Consider the following 22506-nt stretch of genomic DNA (forward strand, 5'->3'; position numbering starts at 1 on the left):
CAAAAATACATTAAAAAAAATCTGTCTGGAGCCTCCGACAAACAAAAGCCTTGTATAAGTGTTACAATGAAGGCAACACATGACGTAAGTGTTTATATTAGCCTACTATCAAAATGACTATGTGTGTTACAGGCTGAAGCAAATCTTTGTTGACAGTAATCTACACATTTTTACAACATTTGAAAATATTAGTAAAACAGAGGCTTCTCACAGGGTGAGATAACTCCTGGCATAGAATGGCCAAAGGTATAAATGTGTCCAAGTTAAAGGAAACGGCAGGTTGTCTTCTTCTAATGGATTTATTACAATTTTTGCAAGTTGGGTAACGTTTGCTGTGGTCTGGAACAACATGGCACACAAAGGAGAAATGCAGCCAATGTTACATACACATAATGTGTCATGAGACATGCAAATCTAAATTAAATACACAGAGGACATAAGTAAAGGAAATTAAATGAGCTCAAATATACCTACAAACGTGGCATAATGATGCAATATGTATATACAGCTAGTCTAGATCGCACGTTAGCATCGATTAGCTTGCAATCATGCAGTGACCAAATATGCCTGATTAGCACTCCACACAAGTCAATAACTTCAACAAAGCTCACATTTGTGCATTCACGCACAGAATAAAAAGTTTAGCGGACAAAATGAGACAAAGAAGGAGTGGCATAAAACACGTCTTTCTGTGGCAGTGTCGTAGAAAGTGGTACTTGTAATCAAACTATGGCGCATTCAAAGACCGCTGAAATTAGGACAAAACGGCGTTCGCCAAATACGCTCATCAGTAAAGTTAAGTTAAAGTTCCAATGATTGTCACACACACACTAGGTGTGGTGAAATTTGTCCTCTGCATTTGACCCACACCCTTGTTCACCCCCTGGGAGGTGAGGGGAGCAGTGGTCAGCAGTGGTGGCCGCGCTCGGGAATAATTTTTGGTGATTTAACTACCAATTCCAACCCTTGACGCTGAGTGCCAAGCAGGGAGGTAATGCGTCCCATTTGTATAGTCTTTGGTATGACTCGGCCGGGGTTTTAACTCACAACCTACCGATCTCAGAGCGGACACTCTAACCACTAGGCCACTGAGTAGGTAAAGCATGTTTAATATAAACAGTGGGATTTCTAACAGTTAGGAAGGTTTGTGTCATGTTTGGCCTTCTAAAGAAACCATTTAAAACAAAAATTTGTATGCATTTTTTTTTTAAACTCCAGTGAGCTGCAAGGTCGGAGCTAAAGAGCCGCTGGTTGCTGACCCCCGGTATAGACAAACAATAGCACTGATCAACAAGACTATTATCTGTTGACTAGGATTTCCCCCCAAACTATCTATCTGCTTAGTTGTTAACAAATAGATAGGATTAGAGCGGCAATGTTTCGGACATTGAGCGGTCAGGTATTAGTGGCCATGTCTAAGCTGGATTTAAGAAGAACAGACCGGTCGTCTCGACCAGAGAGTGTCTGGTGGAAACAGAAGAGACCGCAGCTACAGTTCATGTACTCAAGCCATGGAAATAACAATCAAGAGTATTCCTCTGAAGATTGTCAATATTCCATGGAGGAATAACAATTTGAGTAATCTTCATTCAGAACCTCCTCTGTCGGAACATGGAGAAACTATCATTGGAGTCTACCTGCTGGTCTTAGGTAGGTCTCCTCTTGTATACTATAAGTACTTATTGCTGATACTTATCAAATCCTAGGTTATAATTAGGGCTGTTAAAACATAACGAGTCAACTAAAAACAATATTGCAATAATCATGTGTATACAAAGAGTGATCACGCAATTTATTTTGTTTTTCCTTTACCTTAACTGCGGATGATTGCCTGAAAGACGGTGCAGGTTGTTATGTGGTCAGTGATCAGGTCAGTGCACATATGAGTGAGAAGAGTCTGACTGGTGTGCTCACTGGCAAATTTCACTTCAAAATACACATAAATTGGATAAAACTGTTACCAAATTTTGAGCAAATAATTGTGGCAGACAGATTTAAGTAAAACACTTAAAAATGTACCTCTATGACAGGGGTCCCCAACCTTTTTGACTCGGGTCCGCATTGGTTTAAAAAAAATTTGGCCGGGGGCCAGGCTGTATGTATATATATATATATATATATATATATATATATATATATATATATATACACATGCATATATATATATACATATATATATATATATATATATATATGCATATATATATATATATATATACATGCATATATATATATATGTATATATATATATATATATATATATATATATAAATATATATATATATATATATATATATATATATATATATATATATATATATATATATATATATATATATATATATGTATATATATATGCATGTATATATATATATATATATATATATATATATATGTATGTGTGGGAAAAAAATCACAAGACTATTTCATCTCTACAGGCCTGTTTCATGAGGGGGGGTACCCTCAATCGTCAATATATATATATATATATATATATATATATATGCATATATATATATGTATATGTATATATATTCCGAGCGCGATCATGTGATGGGAACATTTATTTTTAGACCATTTGATTTGCCTGAGCGGCGAGGAGACGCCGAGAATAACAAGCGGTAGAAAATGGATTAGAAAGGACAGATTTTTTTTTTTAATGTTTTTTTTTAACTTGGGACTCCCCGCGGGCCGGATTTTGGACGCTGGCGGGCCGGATTCGGGGGACCCCTGCTCCATGACATTCTGATGATACAATTGTATTTGTGTTGAAATACCTTTTTAAAGTTATTTCAAATTATGCACGCAACGTAAACCCTGTGATTAAGCATGATTAATTCAAAATCAAATCAAATCAAATCAACTTAAAGTGTGAAAAAGCTTTTTTGAAAAGTTCATCATTTGATAGCAATATTTATGATAATGTTATAACTTTTTAAACGGAAGTATGCATTATACTGCAGGAAACAAACTCATGTGGGAAAATCAAACTGACTTGTTGCGAATCCAATCTACTGAAATGTTTTTTCTGCAAGTCCACAAACTAACGGCCTGCAGATTACATATAGGCCGAGTGTACTAAGACAGGTGACCCCCTTGGAGGGTTATTCCTGTGGCCTGCGTATGGGCATGTGTATCAGGCAAGGAAACATTTGGTAACGCCAGTCAAAAGGGAAATACCTTGCAGATTTTATAAATCTTAAATGACAACCATGAAAAAAACTTGATATTATTACGCTAAACTGTTCAAAATAAATAATTATAATAAAAATATTAGGATTACTCGGTGTACAAAACTACTACTACTCATTATCGTGTTATTGCAATCATTGCCAATCTGTTCTTTCACAGGATGGCTGTCCTGGTTTGGAAACAGCTTAGTGATGTTTGTCCTATACAGACAAAGAGCCTCACTGCAGCCAACAGATTTCCTCACTTTAAATCTCGCCATCTCGGACGCCAGCATTTCAGTATTCGGCTACTCCCGAGGCATCCTGGAAATTTTCAACATCTTCAAGGATGATGGTTTTCTCATCACCTGGATTTGGACCTGCCAGGTAGACACCCTGATCTTAATTGATGGCTGTGACACAAAAACATATATGTATGAATCTTCACAAATAAGTCAATTAAAGGAATCGTTTTGGGTTTGTTTTTTTTGGCGTGGTGCACGGGTAAGTGTGGAAAGGATTATGCGAGTAGCTGCATGTGTGCTGAAGGTTAAATCTGTAATGAGATTACTAACATGGAGGCCTTTATACTGTACACGAGGGAAACTCTCTGACCAGAATGTCACCTGTCGAAGATGTGTGTTGCAAAATATGAACATATATATGCCTAAATCATCCACTTTATTACATTAGACCGGGGGTGTCAAACTCATTTTAGCTTGGGGGCCACATGGAGAAAAATCTACTCCCAAGTGGGCCGGACTGGTAAAATCACAGCACGATAACTTAAAAATAAAGAAAACTTCAGATTGTTTTCTTTGTTTAAAAATAGAATTAGCACATTCTGAAAATGTACAAATCATTATGTTGTTGGGTTTTTTTTACACTTACACTACACTTATCTTTATTTGTCGTTATGTATATTTTCTGAATAAATTATGTGATAATGTTCATCAGTTAACTCATTGGGGTTAATTTTCAATCTATCAAATTAAAAAAATATATATATAAAAATCAAATTACAGGAGGTTATTTGCTTATTTTCCTCGACTCGTGCACTAACATCATGTGGTTTATTTTTATTTTTTACATATGTAGCATCATCTACAAATACACTAAATAATTGCTATTGCAACATCTAGTGGACACATTTAGAACAGCGGTTTCTTTCATTCCAAAATTTCAGCTCATTTTTATACTTAGCAAACTCATTCCGCGGGCTGGATAAAACCTGTACGTTTGACACCCCTGTATTAGACCCATATGTTTTTGGCTTATTTCTTTTGTTAGAGTTACACATTTTAGAGAAAATTAGCCCACCACAATGCAGTGACGTGCGGTCGCCTCACCTGCCATCATGGAAAGAAAAAAAATGTAAAAAGAAAACAAATTAATTAAATTGTTTTATGTATTCAGTGATTATACTATAAAGTTATTTTCCATTTAACTTCACCAGTTTTAGATTATTTGTATTCAAAATCGCTGAATTTTCACATTTGCCGTTCAAGTACTGAGAAGAGGCGGTGCTGTGATCAGCAGCCAGTTGAGGCACGTCACTCAGTTGTGCCTCAACATGGATTGCGGACTCGGCTAGCTGCTGGCCTGCTGTGCAGTGAGACCGTATTGCTATATGAACTATATTATACATTTCCATAGTTTAGTTAGCTGAGGTATATAATGTACAGTGTATTTTGTCAACAACTGTATGTGTGTAACGTATTTCTTGTGCTGAGCAATCATAAAACTGCTGCGAAGACGCACTGTGTGAGGCTCGCAGTAATCCCGCCTCCTGGTGCCGGTTAATGCACCCCCGCCGCAGAATGCACCCCCCGACGGGAGCGTCACACCAACCAAGGCCCACACCCAAACCCTCCACGTGCAAGGCCGAATCCACCCAAAAAAAGTCACTTAACAAGAAGCCAAAAAGTGCAAAAACAACAATGCTCGCGCCGGATGAGCCGTGAACGACTGCAGGGACACAACATTAGGTACACCTGCAGACTGCAGCACGGATTTCATATTTCATTCATTCACAACTCCTCCAACACGAACACCACTGTTCCCGCACTTATAAGTAAAGGTAAGACCATAATAACGTTTTTTTTATTAAATGTGCTTTTTTGTGTGCTACAGTTTGTATGTGTAAAGTTAAAGTTAAGTTATAGTACCAATGATTGTCACACACACACACACTAGGTGTGGTGAAATGTGTCCTCTGCATTTGACCCATCCCCTTGTTCACCCCCTGCGAGGTGAGGGGAGCAGTGGGCAGCAGCGGCACCGCGCCCGGGAATAATTTTTGGTGGTTTAACCCCTAATTCCAACCCTTGATGCTGACTGCCAAGCAGGGAAGAATGCTGGTATGAGCTTTTAAACATAACCCGTTAACTGCTGCCAATCAAATGGTGAATAAGATACTCTTTAGGGTTCATATGTTTGTAAATCTGACTGTGATGAAGTCAGTGCCTCACCAGCCATCAACCTCACCGCACGTCACTGCCACAATGGAAGTTGGCTCTGAGGAAGAGAAACAGTTGTGCCTGTGCATGAATCAAATCCAAAACCCTCTTCTTTCTGAGGTGTAAACCGCCAAAATGAGACTTTTTAGTGATTCCATCCACCAGATTTTGTAGGAAAAAATTGTCATTGTGACGCCTCACTCTCCATTGTACCTTCTCGAGCGTGGTTCAATCAAGGAGAAAAGGAGGAGGCATTAGAAGGTTACAGCAAGGAGCGTGATAGAACATGCACTCTTTGCAAGCTGCACCTGTTCAGTATTTAATTTCGATGTCATTCTGCAAAGAGGTTGACTCTAAAATGAATGCTGTAGTCAGATAAAGCAGTAAGAATGCCAATTAGAGGATTACATGTGTAGTATCGTGCAGGTGAGGTCAGACATGCAAGACAGTCCCAGTGATCTGCACAATGTGAGGGTGAAGAAAACGTGATGATGGACGCTAATAGGATTACACCTAAGAGCGATCAAGAAAGGGATCAAGTAGACTTCAAGTGGTCCATGCTGCCTGAGCATTGGAGCTTACACAGTCCCAGCCAGACGGATCCCACTATATCATTCCCTGCAAAGGAGAGCCGGGATTAAAAGATAATCAAACATTTGTCTCTCCAAACAGTGGACTGAAGACGGTAAAGACTTCCCTCTATGTTTCTAAGCAGGCAGAGTCAGTGACCTCTTTGTCAACCCACTTTTTTATGGTGTCTTAAAGAGAAGTTGCACTCGCTTTTTAATTGCACAGGGCTGATGCATCGTGTTTTCACTGCCTGCAGCGTCAGGAGAGGCGCGGCTCACGCTTTGAAACATCAGACAGACAGGGAATGATGCTAAATACCACGTCTCCACTCTCTCCAGCTGATAAAAGTCAGAGTGAAAAGAAAAGGGAGCAAGCTGGAATGTAGACAGTGCTTGAAGCTCTCTAGACCAGTGTTTTTCAACCACTGTGCCGCGGCACACTCGTGTACCGTGAGATATTGTCTGGTGTGCCGTGGGAGATTATGTAATTTCACCTCATTGGGGTGAAAGATTTTTTGCAAACCAGTAATTAGAATCCCTAAATGTGCCGTTGTTGAGTGTCTGTACTGTCTAGAGCTCGGCAGAGTAACCGTGTAATACTCTTCCATACCAGTAGGTGGCAGCAGGTAGCTAATTGCTTTGTAGATGACGGGAACGACGGCAATGGTTTGCAGGTAAAAAGGTGTCTAATGCTTAAACCAAAAATAAACAAAAGGCGAGTACCGCTATGAAAAGGCAAAACTAAAACTGAACTGGCTGCAAAGTAAACAAAAACAGAATGCTGGACGACAGCAAAGACTTACAGCGTGTGGAGCAGACGGCGTCCACAAATGACATGATAATCAACACCAAAATAGGAGCGTAAAACGTGAATTATATTTATATAGCGCTTTTTCTCTAGTGACTCAAAGCGTTTTACATAGTGAAACACAATATCTAAGTTACATTTAAACCAGTGTGGGTGGCACTGGGAGCAGGTGGGTAAAGTGTCTTGCCCAAGGACACAACGGCAGTGACTAGGATGGCAGAAGCTGGGATCGAACCTGGAACCCTCAAGTTGCTGGCACAGCCACTCTACCAACCAGGCTATACCGCTTTGAGTCACTGGAGAAAAAAAAAAGCGCTGTATAAATATAATTCACTTCAAGACAAGAACTAAAACACTACACACAGGAAAACACCAAAAAATTCCAAATAAGTCACGGCGTGATGTGACAGGTCGTGACAGTATACCTACTTTGAGACAAGAGCTATAGTGATGCATGCTTGGTTATGGTTGGAATTCATATCCAACATTTGCGAGAACGACTTTTTATTGTCAATATCGGCTGCTGGGTTTCTTTTTTTTAATGTTTTCTGCTGATGGTGTGCCTCGGGATTTTTTCAATGAAAAAAATGTGCCTCGGCTCAGGAAAGGTTGAAAAACACTGCTCTAGACCACCCTTATTTTGAGCATGCACATTGTTGTTTTTATATGATGTAAGACGTCACTTGTGCTTTCAGGTAACAGAACTAAATCAAAATACACTTTTTCTTCCTGATGACCATATTCACATTAATTCTTTGACTATATTAGAGATTTTTTTTGCCATATTTAAATTTTATTGTATTGTTTTGCTTATTTATGGCAATCATTTTGGCTCTGTTACTCCATATGGAATTGTTAGTGTATATATAAATATATATATATATATATGTGTGCATATATGGGCTGTCAAATGATAAAAAAAAAATAAAAATGGATTGATCAATATTTGAATTTGGATTAACCCTGATTAATCACATGTTATCACTCGCTAGCATAAATTAAATGTAATTAAATTAAATTAAATTTAATTTAATTTAATTTAATAAAAAAATAACCTGAAATTTAAAGTTAATGTAAAGTATCAATGATTGTCACACACACACTAGGTGTGGTGAAATTTGTCCTCCGCATTTGACCCATCCCCTTGTTCACCCCCTGGGAGGTGAGGGGAGCAGTGAGCAGCAGCGGTGCCGTGCCTGGGAATCATTTTTGGTGATTTAACCCCCAATTCCAACCCTTGATGCTGAGTGCCAAGCAGGGAGGTAATGGGTCCCATGTTTATAGTCTTTGGTATGAACCAACTTTGAACTAACAACCTACCGCTATTGTATTGTCAGAATGTCATAAAGGAACATCTTTTAAAATGTTTTACTCGAATGCACGTCATTTATTTGTTCTAAAAGGTGGTAACATTTTTATCTCAAGTCCCATCTGGGTTTATTTTGGTGTGAAATTTGGCAGCAAGCGCAGCAGTCAGTCTGTTCACTCATCTTTGCACTGGCGGGATTAATCTGTGTATGTATATATATACATTTAATAATGCAATATTTTTTTTGTCATTAATATATATATATATATATATATATATATATATATGTCTTAATAAGGTTATCCAAAAAATAGTGCTCGATACCGTAGTAGAGCGCAATATATGTATGTGTGGGGAAAAAAATCACAAGACTATTTCATCTCTACAGGCCTGTTTCATGAGGGGGGGTACCCTCAATCATCAGGAGATTTTAATGGGAGCATTCGCATACCATGGTTTATATAGGGCACAGAGTGGGTGGGTACAGGCTGGCGTAGGGGCGTGGTGATTGGCTCATGTGTTACCTAGGAGGTGTTTCCGTCTATGGCGGCATGCTGTTACAATTTCGCTGCGCTTGTTGAGGGATGACAGGTCTGGACGGTAAATAATAAACAGTTTCTCTTTCAAGCATAGGTTGCATCTTTTATTACCACTATTGTAAGGTGTGCTGGATGCAAGAATTTGCCATGTTATTGAATATTCAACATTATTGTCTTTGAGGTCCCAAATGTGTTTGCTGAGTTCTGTGGTATTTCGCAGGTTTTTGTTCCTGAAAGAAGCCTTGTGATTGTTCCATCTGGTTTTGAATTCTCCCTTGGTTAATCCTACATATGTGTCGGATGTGTTAATGTCCTTGCGTATTACCTTAGATTGGTAGACAACTGATGTTTGTAAGCACCCCCCGTTGAGAGGGCAATCAGGTTTCTTTCGACAGTTACAGCCTTTGTTGGTTTTGGAGTCGCTCTGTCTGGGGGCCGACGGCTCATTTGCAATTGTTTTGTTGTGGTTTGAGATGATTTGTCGTATATTGTTCATGCAGCTGTAGCTCAATTTAATGTTGTTCTTGTTGAATACTTTTCTTAGGGTGTTGTCTTTGGGAAAGTGTTTGTCAATCAGATTGAGGAATTTGTGTCCAATGTTAGTTGAGACGTTTTTGCTGTATGGGGGGTTGTACCAGATGATGTCGTTTCGTTTTCTGTTCTTTTTTGGCTGGTTTCCTGGCGTGGGTTCATAGGTGAGGGTGAAATTGTATCCGCTTTCATCAAGGGCTTTTTGGTACGGGGGGGTTGCTTGGTCAAATTCAGCTTTGCTAGATGACAGCATCGATAGCCTTTTATTGATTCCGGTAGGTATTCTTTTCGTGGTGGTGGGTGGGTGGTTGCTGTCATGGTGCACGTATTGGAGTGTTGTGTTGGGTTTCGTGAATGGTTGGTAGCTGTTATTTCTCAGGTTGAAAGTGACGTCAAGGAAGTTGACAGTTTGCTTGTTGGCTTCAATCGTGATCCGTAGGCCGTTCTCTTTGAAAATTTGGCATATGCGCTTCTTGGTATTCTCGCTGCTCCTTGGCGAGGCGCGACACACTGCCAGTCCGTCATCACGGTAAATACCAAGGTTCAGATTGAGGCTAGCGAGCTGGGAGAGGAGGAAACTCCCAACGAGTTCACACGTTTTGACGGAGCAGAAAAAATTGATCTTTTTTGTAACACATTTAGTTGTGATTGTTCCATCTGGAACAATCACAATATATATATATATATATATATATATATATATATATATTGTGTAGAAATATGGGGAAATAACTACATAAGTGCGCTTCATTAACTATATATATATATATGTATATATATATATATATATATACACACATATATATATATATATATATATATATACACAAATATATATATATATATATATATATATACATATATATATATATATATATATATATATATACATATATATATATATATATATATATATATATATATTGTGTAGAAATATGGGGAAATAACTACATAAGTGCGCTTCATTAACTATATATATATATATATGTATATATATATATATATATATATATATATATATATATATATATATATATATATACACATATATATATATATATATATATACACAAATATATATATATATATATATATATACATATATATATATATATATATATATATATATATATATATATATACATATATATATATATATATATATATATATATATATATATATATATATTGTGTAGAAATATGGGGAAATAACTACATAAGTGCGCTTCATTAACTAAATGTGTTACAAAAAAGATCAATTAGAATAATACATAATGTTGGATATAGAGAACATACAAACCCTTTATTTATTAAATCACAATTATTGAAATTCAACGATTTGGTGCATTTGCAAACAGCTAAAATGATGTACAAAGCAAACTACAACCTGCTACCCAAGAATGTACAACAATTCTTCTCAACAAAAGAGGAGAAATATAACCTTAGAGAAAAATCTAATTTAAAACATCTGTATGCACGTACAACACTTAAAACATTTAGCACATCAGTATGTGGAATTAAATTATGGAATGGATTAACCAAAGAAATCAAACAAAGCACCAATATGATTCACTTTAAGAGACTGTTCAAACTACAAGTGTTCACAAAGTACACAGAACAAGAATTATGATGAACCTCTTCAACCCTTTTTTTTCTTTTTTTGTTTATTGAGACAAATATTATTTATGTATTTAATATTTGTTCGCTTACTATGGTATATTATTTATTTATTATTTATTTGTTCACTGCTCTGTTACAGAGAACAAGGAAATTGGAAACAATTGCTATGGTATGAAAAGGGGTAGGATTAAATAAGATCTGCTTCTTCCTACTCCTTTTCGGACGTGCTGTAATGTTAAATTAAGGTTAAAGTTAAGTTAAGGTACCAATGATTGTCACACACACACTAGGTGTGGTGCAATGTGTCCTCTGCATTTGACCCATCCTCTTGTTCACCCCCTGGGAGGTGAGGGGAGCAGTGAGCAGCAGCGGTGCCGTGCCCAGGAATCATTTTTGGTGATTTAACCCCCAATTCCAACCCTTGATGCTGAGTGCCAAGCAGGGAGGTAATGGGTCCCATTTTTATAGTCTTTGGTATGACCCGGCCAGGGTTTGAACTCACAACCTACCGATCTCAGGGCGGATACTCTAACCACTAGGCCACTGAGTAGGTTGAAATTAAACAACTGGAATTGTGTGATGCCGTACATTGTATCGTATGCATGTTCGAAATAAACTGAAACTGAACTGAACTGAACACTCGTTTAATCCAATATAGATTAATCCAATATAGTAGTTTGCTTGAGACTGAGCCAGTCAGTGCCTACAATACTGAATTCTGTAGCGTGCTCTGATTGGTTATGTCGTCATCTAGTGGCCATTAATTCCGTAGTATTGATATTTTAGTTCATTTGATCATTTTTATGCTTAAAAATGCTTAATTTAGGCCAAAACTACATAGAATATGCTTGAAAAACATCTGCGATACAACAAAGCTGCGATGACTTCAGCGCCATCTACTGGATGCCGTGGGGCATTGTCACACTTGCCCCTTTGTGCTAAGTCACTACAGAAAATCAACCCTCCTCCTCTAACATGCCTTTGTTCATCTGCCTATAGGTGGATGGTTTCTTCACTTTGATGTTTGGCCTGGCAAGCATCAACACCTTGACTGTTATCAGTGTGACCAGATACATCAAGGGATGCCACCCCAATAAAGGTCTGATCCTCGCCTCTCAACAACAACAACAAAAAACACCTTTCTCACCTTTGTCTATTCAGTACAATCTTCACATTCCACTAGTTCCCCAGAGCAGTGTTTTTCAACCTTTTTTGAGCCAAGGCACATTTTTTGCGTTGAAAAAATCCGGAGCCACACCACCAGCAGAAATCGTTAAAAAACGACAAAAAAGTTGTTGTCGCAATTGTCGGATATGAATTCAAACCATAACCATAACCAAGCATGCATCAATATAGCACTAGTCTCAAAGTAGGTGTACTGTCACCACCTGTCACATCACACCGTGACTTATTTTGAGTTTTTCTGTGTTATCCTGTGTGTGGTGTTTTAGTTCATGTCTTGCGCTCCTATTTTGGTGTTGATTGTCATGTCATGTACGGATGTACTTTGTGGACGCCATCTGCTCCACACGCTGTAAGTCTTTGCTGTCGTCCAGCATTCTGTTTTTGTTTACTTTGTAGCCAGTTCAGTTTTAGTTCCGCTCTGCATAGCTTTCCCTAAGCTTCAATGCCTTTTCTTAGGGGCACTCACTTTTTGTTTATTTTTGGTTTAAGCATTAGACACCTTTTTACCTGAACACTGCCTCCCGCTCTTTCCGACATCTACAAAGCAATTAGCTACCGGCTGCCACCTACTGATATGGAAGAGTATTACACGATTACTCCGCCGAGCTCTAGACAGCACCGACACTCAACAGCAACACATAATTTGCAGACTATAATTACTGGTATGAAATTAGATAATCTCCCACGGCACACCAGACTGTATCTCACGGCACACTAGTGTGCCGCGGCACAGTGGTTGAAAAACACTGCCCCAGAGAACTCATAAAACCTTATTACAAACCTTAAGGAGGAAACAACCACCACTGACTCTGCACGCCTGCATGTCATTGAGTTCATTTAAAGTAAAAGTCTCTATTTTGGTAATACCAGAGCATGTTTTAATCATGTGTGTGTGCTTTTGTGGTTCTTCATAAAAAACAAATCTGTCTCCTTTTACATCGGTGGTTAAACTACTGACATCTGTGGGTTAACATTTAGCATCGCTGCCAACTAAGTCCCCCAGCACTTTCTACGCTGCGTTTAATCAGCACATAGTGCATTGTAACCCACGGCAACAAAGACAGAGCTACAAACTTCACTGCACTTTATGTAGTAACAAATCTATGTGTGCTTTGTCAACATGTCTTTTTTTTTTTTGTCTCGCGTGTTTGCCAAAAATCATTTGGAAGGAGTGGATTGTCACAAAACAAAGCAGCAATTCTGCTCTTTGTTTGTCCCATTCCCAGAGTTGCATCGTATTTTATATCAGTCTAACTTTTTTATGCTTTTGTAGGTTGCTGCATCAGCATGAACACCATTGCGATATCATTGATCTGCATCTGGACCGGAGCAGCGTTTTGGTCAATTGCACCATTGATGGGCTGGGGAAGTTACACAGGTCTGTACGAGGAGAATACCGGCATCTTCCTACAACAGTCCCTCCAGGATTTTGAGTTGTAGTGCAAATCCGACCAATCCCCGCAAATTATTTGCAGCCTCACAACTTTGTCTAAAGCCTGCACATTTTGGCTCAATCAGCTTTATTTTCACAAGTCAAATTTGATCAAATTATGTTTGGTTTTTTTGCATAGTTGAAGCAGGAAATGCAACGTGTAGCAATACATCAACTCTCAATTGCTCAAACGGCAACACTGCCTTCCTCCCGCACAACTCAGACCTACTTCCTGTTCCTGTCTACAACACCTTTTTCCTAGTTTACATGTATTATTATACAACATTTATTCATCCAGTGTAAGACAATCAAAAACAATGACCTAGCAATGGGACTTTTACATGATAGAGATGTTGAAGTGTGATGATAACCTCTCATCGTCGTTCATTTACCGACAACAATTACAACTATTGATCATTCTTAACAGTTCACAAATGCTCTCAACATGTGGAGGTAAATGTGTTGGAACATAAATGAATGTTTAAAATGGACAACCACTTTTCAAGTGTAAAACATACACAGATAATGTCTGCAATTTGCGGACAGACAGACAGAACCGACATTGGGCAATAAAGAAGCCTTCTGTGATGTTTCTTTCAATATATATAATTATTACTATTAGTAATAATGGATGAAAATATTACAAACATTTGACAGTGTGCTCTGAGTATGTGCTTTTGCTGCCATCTACTGTCTACTTTTAAGTCTGTGTACTATAAAACAAGTAAAAACATCCTATTCGTTGAAATCCTGTGCTCTTTGAGGTCAAGACTACAAGGAACACTTCACACAATGATAAGAAATTAACGAAATCACAAGTTGATTCAATTTGATTGAAAAAAATATATGGCTCAAAACATCGCATCTCTTGCCACAACTTTCTGAAAAGGTTGCTGCAAATTCAGGTATTTTAGGCTGTGAGATCACCCCAAATCCTGCAAAATCTTGGCGATACATACATACAGTACAGGCCAAAAGTTTGTACACACCTTCTCATTTTAATGCTTTTTCTTTATTTTCATGACTATTTACATTTTAGATTGTCACTGAAGGCATCAAAACAATGAATGGACACATGTGGAGTTACGTACGTAACAAAAAAAGGTGAAATAACTGAAAACATGTTTTATATTCTAGTTTCTTCAAAATAGTCACCCTTTGCTTTGATTATGGTTTTGCACACTCTTGGCATTCTCTTGATGAGCTTCAAGAGGTAATCACCTGAAATGGTTTTCACTTCACAGGTGTCATAGTTTTGATGCCTTCAGTGACAATCTACAATGTAAATAGTCATGAAAATAAAGAAAAAGCATTGAAATGAGAAGGTGTGTCCAAACTTTTGGCCTGTACTGTGTGTATATATATATACCGGTATATATATATATATATATATATATATATATATATATATATATATATATATATATATATATATATATATATATATATACACACACATATATAAATATATATATATATATATATATATATACACACACATATATAAATATATATATATATATATATATATATATATATATACATATAGACACATATATAAATATATATATATATATATAGAAATAAATAAAGAATACCTACCGGAATCAATAAAAGGCTATCGATGCTGTCATCTAGCAAAGCTGAATTTGACCAAGCAACCCCCCCGTACCAAAAAGCCCTTGATGAAAGCGGATACAATTTCACCCTCACCTATGAACCCACGCCAGGAAACCAGCCAAAAAAGAACAGAAAACGAAACGACATCATCTGGTACAACCCCCCATACAGCAAAAACGTCTCAACGAACATTGGACACAAATTCCTCAATCTGATTGACAAACACTTTCCCAAAGACAACAACCTAAGAAAAGTATTCAACAAGAACAACATTAAATTGAGCTACAGCTTCATGAACAATATACGACAAATCATCTCAAACCACAACAAAACAATTGCAAATGAGCCGTCGACCCCCAGTCAGAGCGACTCCAAAACCAACAAAGCATGTAACTGTCGAAAGAAACCTGATTGCCCCCTCAACGGGGGGTGCTTACAAACATCAGTTGTCTACCAATCTAAGGTAATACGCAAGGACATTAACACATCCGACACATATGTAGGATTAACCGAGGGTGAATTCAAAACCAGATGGAACAATCACAAGGCTTCTTTCAGGAACAAAAACCTGCGAAATACCACAGAACTCAGCAAACACATTTGGGACCTCAAAGACAATAATGTTGAATATTCAATAACATGGCAAATTCTTGCATCCAGCACACCTTACAATAGTGGTAATAAAAGATGCAACCTATGCTTGAAAGAGAAGCTGTTTATTATTTACCGTCCAGACCTGTCATCCCTCAACAAGCGCAGCGAAATTGTAACAACATGCCGCCATAGACGGAAACACCTCCTAGGTAACACATGAGCCAATCACCACGCCCCTAGGCCAGCCTGTACCCACCCACTCTGTGCCCTATATAAACCATGGTATGCGAATGCTCCCATTAAAATCTCCTGATGATTGAGGGTACCCCCCCTCATGAAACAGGCCTGTAGAGATGAAATAGTCTTGTGATTTTTTCCCCACACATACATATATATATATATATATATATATATATATATATATATATATATATATATATATATATATATATATATATATATATATCCTTCAAAATCCTCAAAAATCCTGCAAAATCCTGGAGATGTATATGTACAGTATATTTATACTTTATGTATTGTATATTCATATTAACGCGTGTCCCACTCTGCAGATCGAGGATATGGAACATGTGAGGTGGACTGGTCCAAAGCGAACTATTCCACCATCCATAAGTCCTACATCGTCTCCATCCTCATCTTCTGCTTCTTCATCCCTGTGATGATCATGCTCTTCTCCTACACGTCCATCATAAACTCTGTGAAAAGCACAAACGCCATGTCAGCGGAAGGTTTCGTCACCGCCCGGCAAAGGAAAGTGGAGAGAGATGTCACCAGGGTATGCCAAAACCATACAAATTACACTTTTTTTTTTTCTAGAAATGCTTGTGAAACTTTCACCTGAAAATGAAGGGTCCCAATGCCAACCAAATCAACAGGTGGTGCTGTAACATCTAAATATTTAGCAAAATACTGTTAAAACAATGGCGGCTCATAGAAAATTAGACAATACCTGAGAGAATTATTGAATGGTACACTTATGTGCCCTTTCAACTCTATAAAATAAATATTGTATTGGTCTTTTTCCAACTCTAAATCTGGGAATACACATATTGAACTACTCAAATACTGTATGTATTAGCCCATCTCAGTAAACATTTTTTCCATTTTTGACAAGGTTCCTAGGCCAAAGATAAATGATAAATAACTAAATGGGTTATACTTGTATAGCGCTTTTCTACCTTTAAGGTACTCAAAGCGCTTTGACAGTATTTCCACATTCACCCATTCACACACACAATCACACACTGATGGCGAGAGCTGCCATGCAAGGCGCTAACCAGCAGCCATCAGGAGCAAGGGGTGAAGTGTCTTGCCCAAGGACACAACGGACGTGACTAGGATGGTAGAAGGTGGGGAAAATGAAAAGGTTTTTTCACCAGTGTGTTCTCATGTGAACTTTTAAACTTTCATTCATTACAAAACTTTTACCACATTCTGAGCAGGAAAAGGGTTTTTCTCCAGTGTGTCTTCTCATGTGTTCTTTTAAACCTTGATTTATTACAAAACTTTTACCACATTCTGAGCAGGAAAAAGGTTTTTCTCCGGTGTGTATTCTCATGTGTGTTTTTAGACGACAATGGTATTTAAAAGTTTTGTGACAGTGGAACATGTGAAGTGAGTGTTGTCAGTGTGACATGTCTTATCATCTTTAGAGTCTTCATCATCAGTGTCAGGAGAGTGTGACGTTGTGTCCTCACTATCTGATAGTGGAGCTAAGATCTTGTCTGCTTGTGATCTTCCACAGTGGTCTCCATCAGCTTCTGTTGTCATGTGTTGTGTTGAGCTGCTGCTTGGAGGCTCCGCCTCTCTCTTCTCCTCACTTTCACCTTTGACCTCATCATCTTCACTCTTCACACTGATGACTCGTTTGAATAACAGGACTGAAAGTCACAACAGTGAGAATTAGCTGATACATGTGATGAGATGGCGACTTGTCCAGGGAGTACCCCGCCTTCCGCCCGGATGCAGCTGAGATAGGCTCCAGCGCCCCCAAAAAGGGACAAGCGGTAGAAAATGAATGGATGGATGGATGAATTATAGCCTCATACCATTTATGCTAATAGCACAGTGGTTCTTAACCTTGTTGGAGGTACCGAACCTCACCAGTTTCATATACGCATTCACCGAACCCTTCTTTAGTGAAAATTTAAAAAAAAAAAAAGTCAAATTCAAGACAAAGTTATATGTTTTTGGTAACACTTTAGTATGGGGAACATATTCTAAGTAACAAAGACTTAATTTAGAGTTATTTGGTTAGGGTTAGGGTTAGGGCAAGGGTTAGAGGGTTAGGGTTATAATAAGGCCATGCCGAATAAGGCATTAATAAGTACTTAATAATAACTAGTTAAGAGCCAATATGTCACTAATTTGCATGTTAATAAGCAACTAATTAATGGTGAATATGTTCCCCATACTAAAGTGTTACCATGTTTTTTTACTGGTGCATAAAATGAACCGTGCATGAACATCACCTTGTTCAAAGAACAAGACCAACACAGTGCATAAACTCACAACAAATTACACACCTGCAAATCAGTCTGAATTCTGCTGTTGCTGTATCCGTAATACGGCGATAGGGAGAAGTTTTTATTTACACGATGAGTCGGTGTGTTTTGACCTCCGCTGAACCCCTGAAGCCGACTCACCGAACCCCTAGGGTTCGATCGAACCCAGGTTAAGAACCACTGTAATAGCATGTTGACATTAGGAACATTTCAATTATTCAACAAATAACGTAAAAAAATAATTTAGGTAACAGGACCGTGCTGAGATTTTATTACAACAGTCTATATCATAACAACCGGGTGTTTATGCCAGATGCTGGCCTGGTATACAAAAGAGAGACAGTGTTGGGTGGAAGAGTCATTCTGTTTATCGCAGCCCTCGCAAAAATGACTAATGATCTACTGCTAATGATGGATTCTGATGCGTCATCTATGTTGCTGCTTCTTGATCTTAGCGCTGCTTTCGATACCGTCGATCATAATATTTTATTAGAGCGTATCAAAACACGTATTGGTATGTCAGACTTAGCTTTGTCGTGGTTTAACTCTTATCTTACTGACAGGATGCAGTGCGTCTCCCATAATAATGTGACCTCAGACTATGTTAAGGTAACGTGCGGAGTTCCTCAGGGTTCGGTTCTTGGCCCTGCACTCTTTAGTACTTACATGCTGCCGCTAGGCGACATCATACGCAAATACGGTGTTAGTTTTCATTGTTATGCTGATGACACCCAACTCTACATGCCCCTAAAGCTGACCAACACGCCGGATTGTAGTCAACTGGAGGTGTGTCTTAATTAAATTAAACAATGGATGTCCGCTAACTTCTTGCAACTCAACGCCACACTATTAAAGGTTTGCGCCTATTAAAACACGTGCAAACTTGATAGCGCACGAAAAAGCTGATCTATTTAAGTCACACAAAGACGATATGGATTAGACTCTCACATTATTACATTATTAACCATATCCACTCGGCATCCATTGCATTGGTCCAAGGTTTCTTGTTGTTCCCATCGGGTTGAGTTTTTTCTTGCTCTGATGTGGGATCTGACCTGAGGATGTCGTTGTGGCTTGTGCAGCCCTTTGAGACATTTGTGATTAAGGGCTGTAAGAGTAAACTTTAAATGATACAAATAAACTTTGATTGCGTCTCTTAAGTGAACAAAATAAGGGGTACAATCCATTAAACGTGTCTGTCTTCATGACTATGTAGATTATATGCTAATCATCAGAACGCCCACAATATTAGAAGGAGAAAAGTCAAATAAATTATATAGCACAGGCAATGTGATTTATCAAGGCTGAATCTGTCCTGCGGCCTCTATTTAATTTATCTAGAAAGCACGTGCAAACTGGTAGTTGCAAATAAATGGCTGCGAGAGAGGAGGCGATCGGCTGCAACTGCGTCCTACGTATGCTTGTCAACATATATGGACTGTCAAAAATCTAAATATTACACATATCGTCTATTCAGTAATATCATTTGTAATTTCATAGCTGCTGGATTACTTAAGAGGCTTTTAAAAAAATAATAAATTCATGCGTTTTGGGGTCTGCTGGTGTTTCTTTTTTTTTGCATGACATTGTTTTTTTCGATATTTATGAAAAAAACTCTTGGAATATGCATTTTCTTGCGCCTGGAACATTCCAACGGATGCTCGCAGTTAGTGCCAGTGTCGTCTATGAGCACACCTTTAGCATGGTAAAAAGGTGGGTTCATTCATAGATCCAATGCAAGACTGGATCGAAAATGCAAAAAAAAAAAAAAAATGTACATGTCTGCTGCATGTTTCAAAACATAACAAAATGCCACAGGTAGAAGAAGCATGATAACTAACGTGAATGAGCAGTAAATACGTGTTTCAATGGTGACAGCAGTGAGTACATGCAAAAACCTATTTTAGATCAATCAATCAATCAATCAATGTTTATTTATATAGCCCTAAATCACAAGTGTCTCAAAGGGCTGCACAAGCCACAACGACATCCTCGGTACAAAGCCCACATACGGGCAAGGAAAAACTCACCCCAGTAGGACGTCGATGTGAATGACTATGAGAAACCTTGGAGAGGACCGCATATGTGGGAACCCCCCCCTAGGGAGACCGAATGCAATGGATGTCGAGTGGGTCTAACATAATATTGTAAGAGTACAGTCCATAGTGGATCCAGCATAACAGTAAGAGTCCAGTCCACAGTGGGGTCAGCAGGAAACCATCCCGAGCGGAGACGGGTCAGCAGCGCAGAGATGTTCCCAACCGATACACAGGCGAGCGGTCCACTCCGGGTTCCGACCCCGAACAGCCAGCACCCCATCCATGGCCACCGGACCTGAGTGTCTCCCCCTCCACAAGGGATATGGGGGAGCAGAGGAGAAAAGAAAAGAAACGGCAGATCAACTGGTCTAAAAAAAAAGGGGGCTATTCAAAGGCTAGAGTATACAAATGAGTTTTAAGATGGGACTTAAATGTTTCTACTGAGGTAGCATCTCTAACTGTTACCGGGAGGGCATTCCATAGTACTGGAGCCCGAATAGAAAACGCTCTATAGCCCGCAGACTTTTTTTAATAAGGTTAAAATAATAAGGTTATCAATTGTACCCGCAGTCTTAGTAGATCACACGCAACACACACACAAGTACATGCAATGCTGTGCAGCCCATGGTATTTGGATCTTAGTAGATCAGGTCCTTAATGTTTGTTATGTTCCATTTTTCAGATCTCCATAGTAATTTGCACTGCTTTCATCATGGCCTGGTCGCCATACGCAGTCGTGTCCATGTGGTCGGCTTGGGGCTTCCACGTGCCAAGCACCACCAGCATCATCACCCGTCTCTTCGCTAAGTCCGCCAGCTTCTACAACCCTCTCATCTACTTCGGCATGAGCTCCAAATTCCGCAAGGACGTGTACAGTCTCTTGCCCTGCTCACAAGAGAACAGGGACGTGGTCCGCCTGCACCGCTTCAAAAACATCAAGCTCAAGGCTGAGGCCACGCCCCCACCTGCACCCCCTCCTGTCCAGGTACTGGAGGCCAAATACACAGTGAAAGAAGTGATGCAATGTAATCCTGACAACGACTCAGGAGTCAACAGTGCTCCTGAGTCGCCCCCAACTGACACGCGGATCTTCCACATTAGCTTGCCCTCACATATTGAAACATCAGAGTACTGCTGTGACAGACTCTAAAGACTGAAACCATGCTACTTGAAATCATACTTGAATTATGAGGGGAAATGAAGAGAGATTTTTCTATTTTGCCTCTTACCCGTGTTATAAAGGTGGTATAATGTGTTGTTACTGTCAATAAAGTTATTTTCTGTCTGAAGGGTTATGTTGTGTTGTCTTTAATCAGCTTAACATTCAGCCCAATGCTTATTGAGATGACTGGTGAGGCACTGACTTCTAGTAATTTAAATTCTTGTGCTCTAATCACATAATATAGGTTGGTTTTGTCAACCCGAAAACCACTTGTGGTCATGCCCTTCTTTGTACACAAATGCAAACGCCTACCCTTCAGAGATGTTTTTGAGCTTGTAAACACAGAATAAACCTCCATCTATGCAATCATCATCATTCATTCAGCAGAGCATTAACATAAAGAAACCACTGCACAGTGGAACTGTCAGGCCTGGCTTTATTTTGTATTTTGCCTTATTTCTGTTTTAAGTTACTCTCCTGCGCTCTTATTTTGTTTTACTTTTCTGTTTGCCTTCACCACTCTGGCCTGAGCGCTGTTTCCCTGACTTGTCCTGGCAATCTGGGTGCACCTGTCAATTATCAGGCTTCTTTAGGAATCGATCAGTAGCTATGTGCACATGGAGTCATTTATTCGGATTAAAAGCCTAGCCCAGGGGTCGGCAACCCAAAATGTTGAAAGAGCCATATTGGATCAAAAATACCCCCAAAAAATCTGTCTGGAGCCGCAAAAAAATGTAAAGCCTATAAGTGTTAAAATGAAGACAACCCATGATGTAAGTGTCTATATTAGCTATATTAGACTACTATCAAAATGACTATGTGTCGCAGGCTGATGCAAATCTTTGTTGACAGAAATGTTGAAATGTAATATTTATTATACACATTTTTACCCCACCGCCACATTAATTCACGAGTGCTGTGCGCCTCACTGAATGACATTTCGC

General features: G+C 38.8%; 1 protein-coding gene across 1 annotated transcript; it reads left to right on the forward strand.

Moving 5' to 3' along the window:
- The first annotated feature begins 1444 nt into the window (after window positions 1-1444).
- Window positions 1445-21678, forward strand: LOC133570588 (opsin-5-like). The gene is made up of 6 exons (XM_061923307.1): window positions 1445-1650; window positions 3352-3557; window positions 12005-12104; window positions 13464-13568; window positions 16409-16632; window positions 21083-21678. The coding sequence occupies exons 1-6, from the start codon at window positions 1512-1514 to the stop codon at window positions 21548-21550; spliced, it is 1242 nt and encodes a 413-aa protein (XP_061779291.1). The 5' UTR covers window positions 1445-1511; the 3' UTR covers window positions 21551-21678.
- The last annotated feature ends 828 nt before the right edge of the window (window positions 21679-22506 follow it).

Source organism: Nerophis lumbriciformis, linkage group LG02, assembly GCF_033978685.3.
Source record: "Nerophis lumbriciformis linkage group LG02, RoL_Nlum_v2.1, whole genome shotgun sequence".
In the NCBI taxonomy this organism is placed as follows: Eukaryota; Metazoa; Chordata; class Actinopteri; order Syngnathiformes; family Syngnathidae; genus Nerophis; species Nerophis lumbriciformis.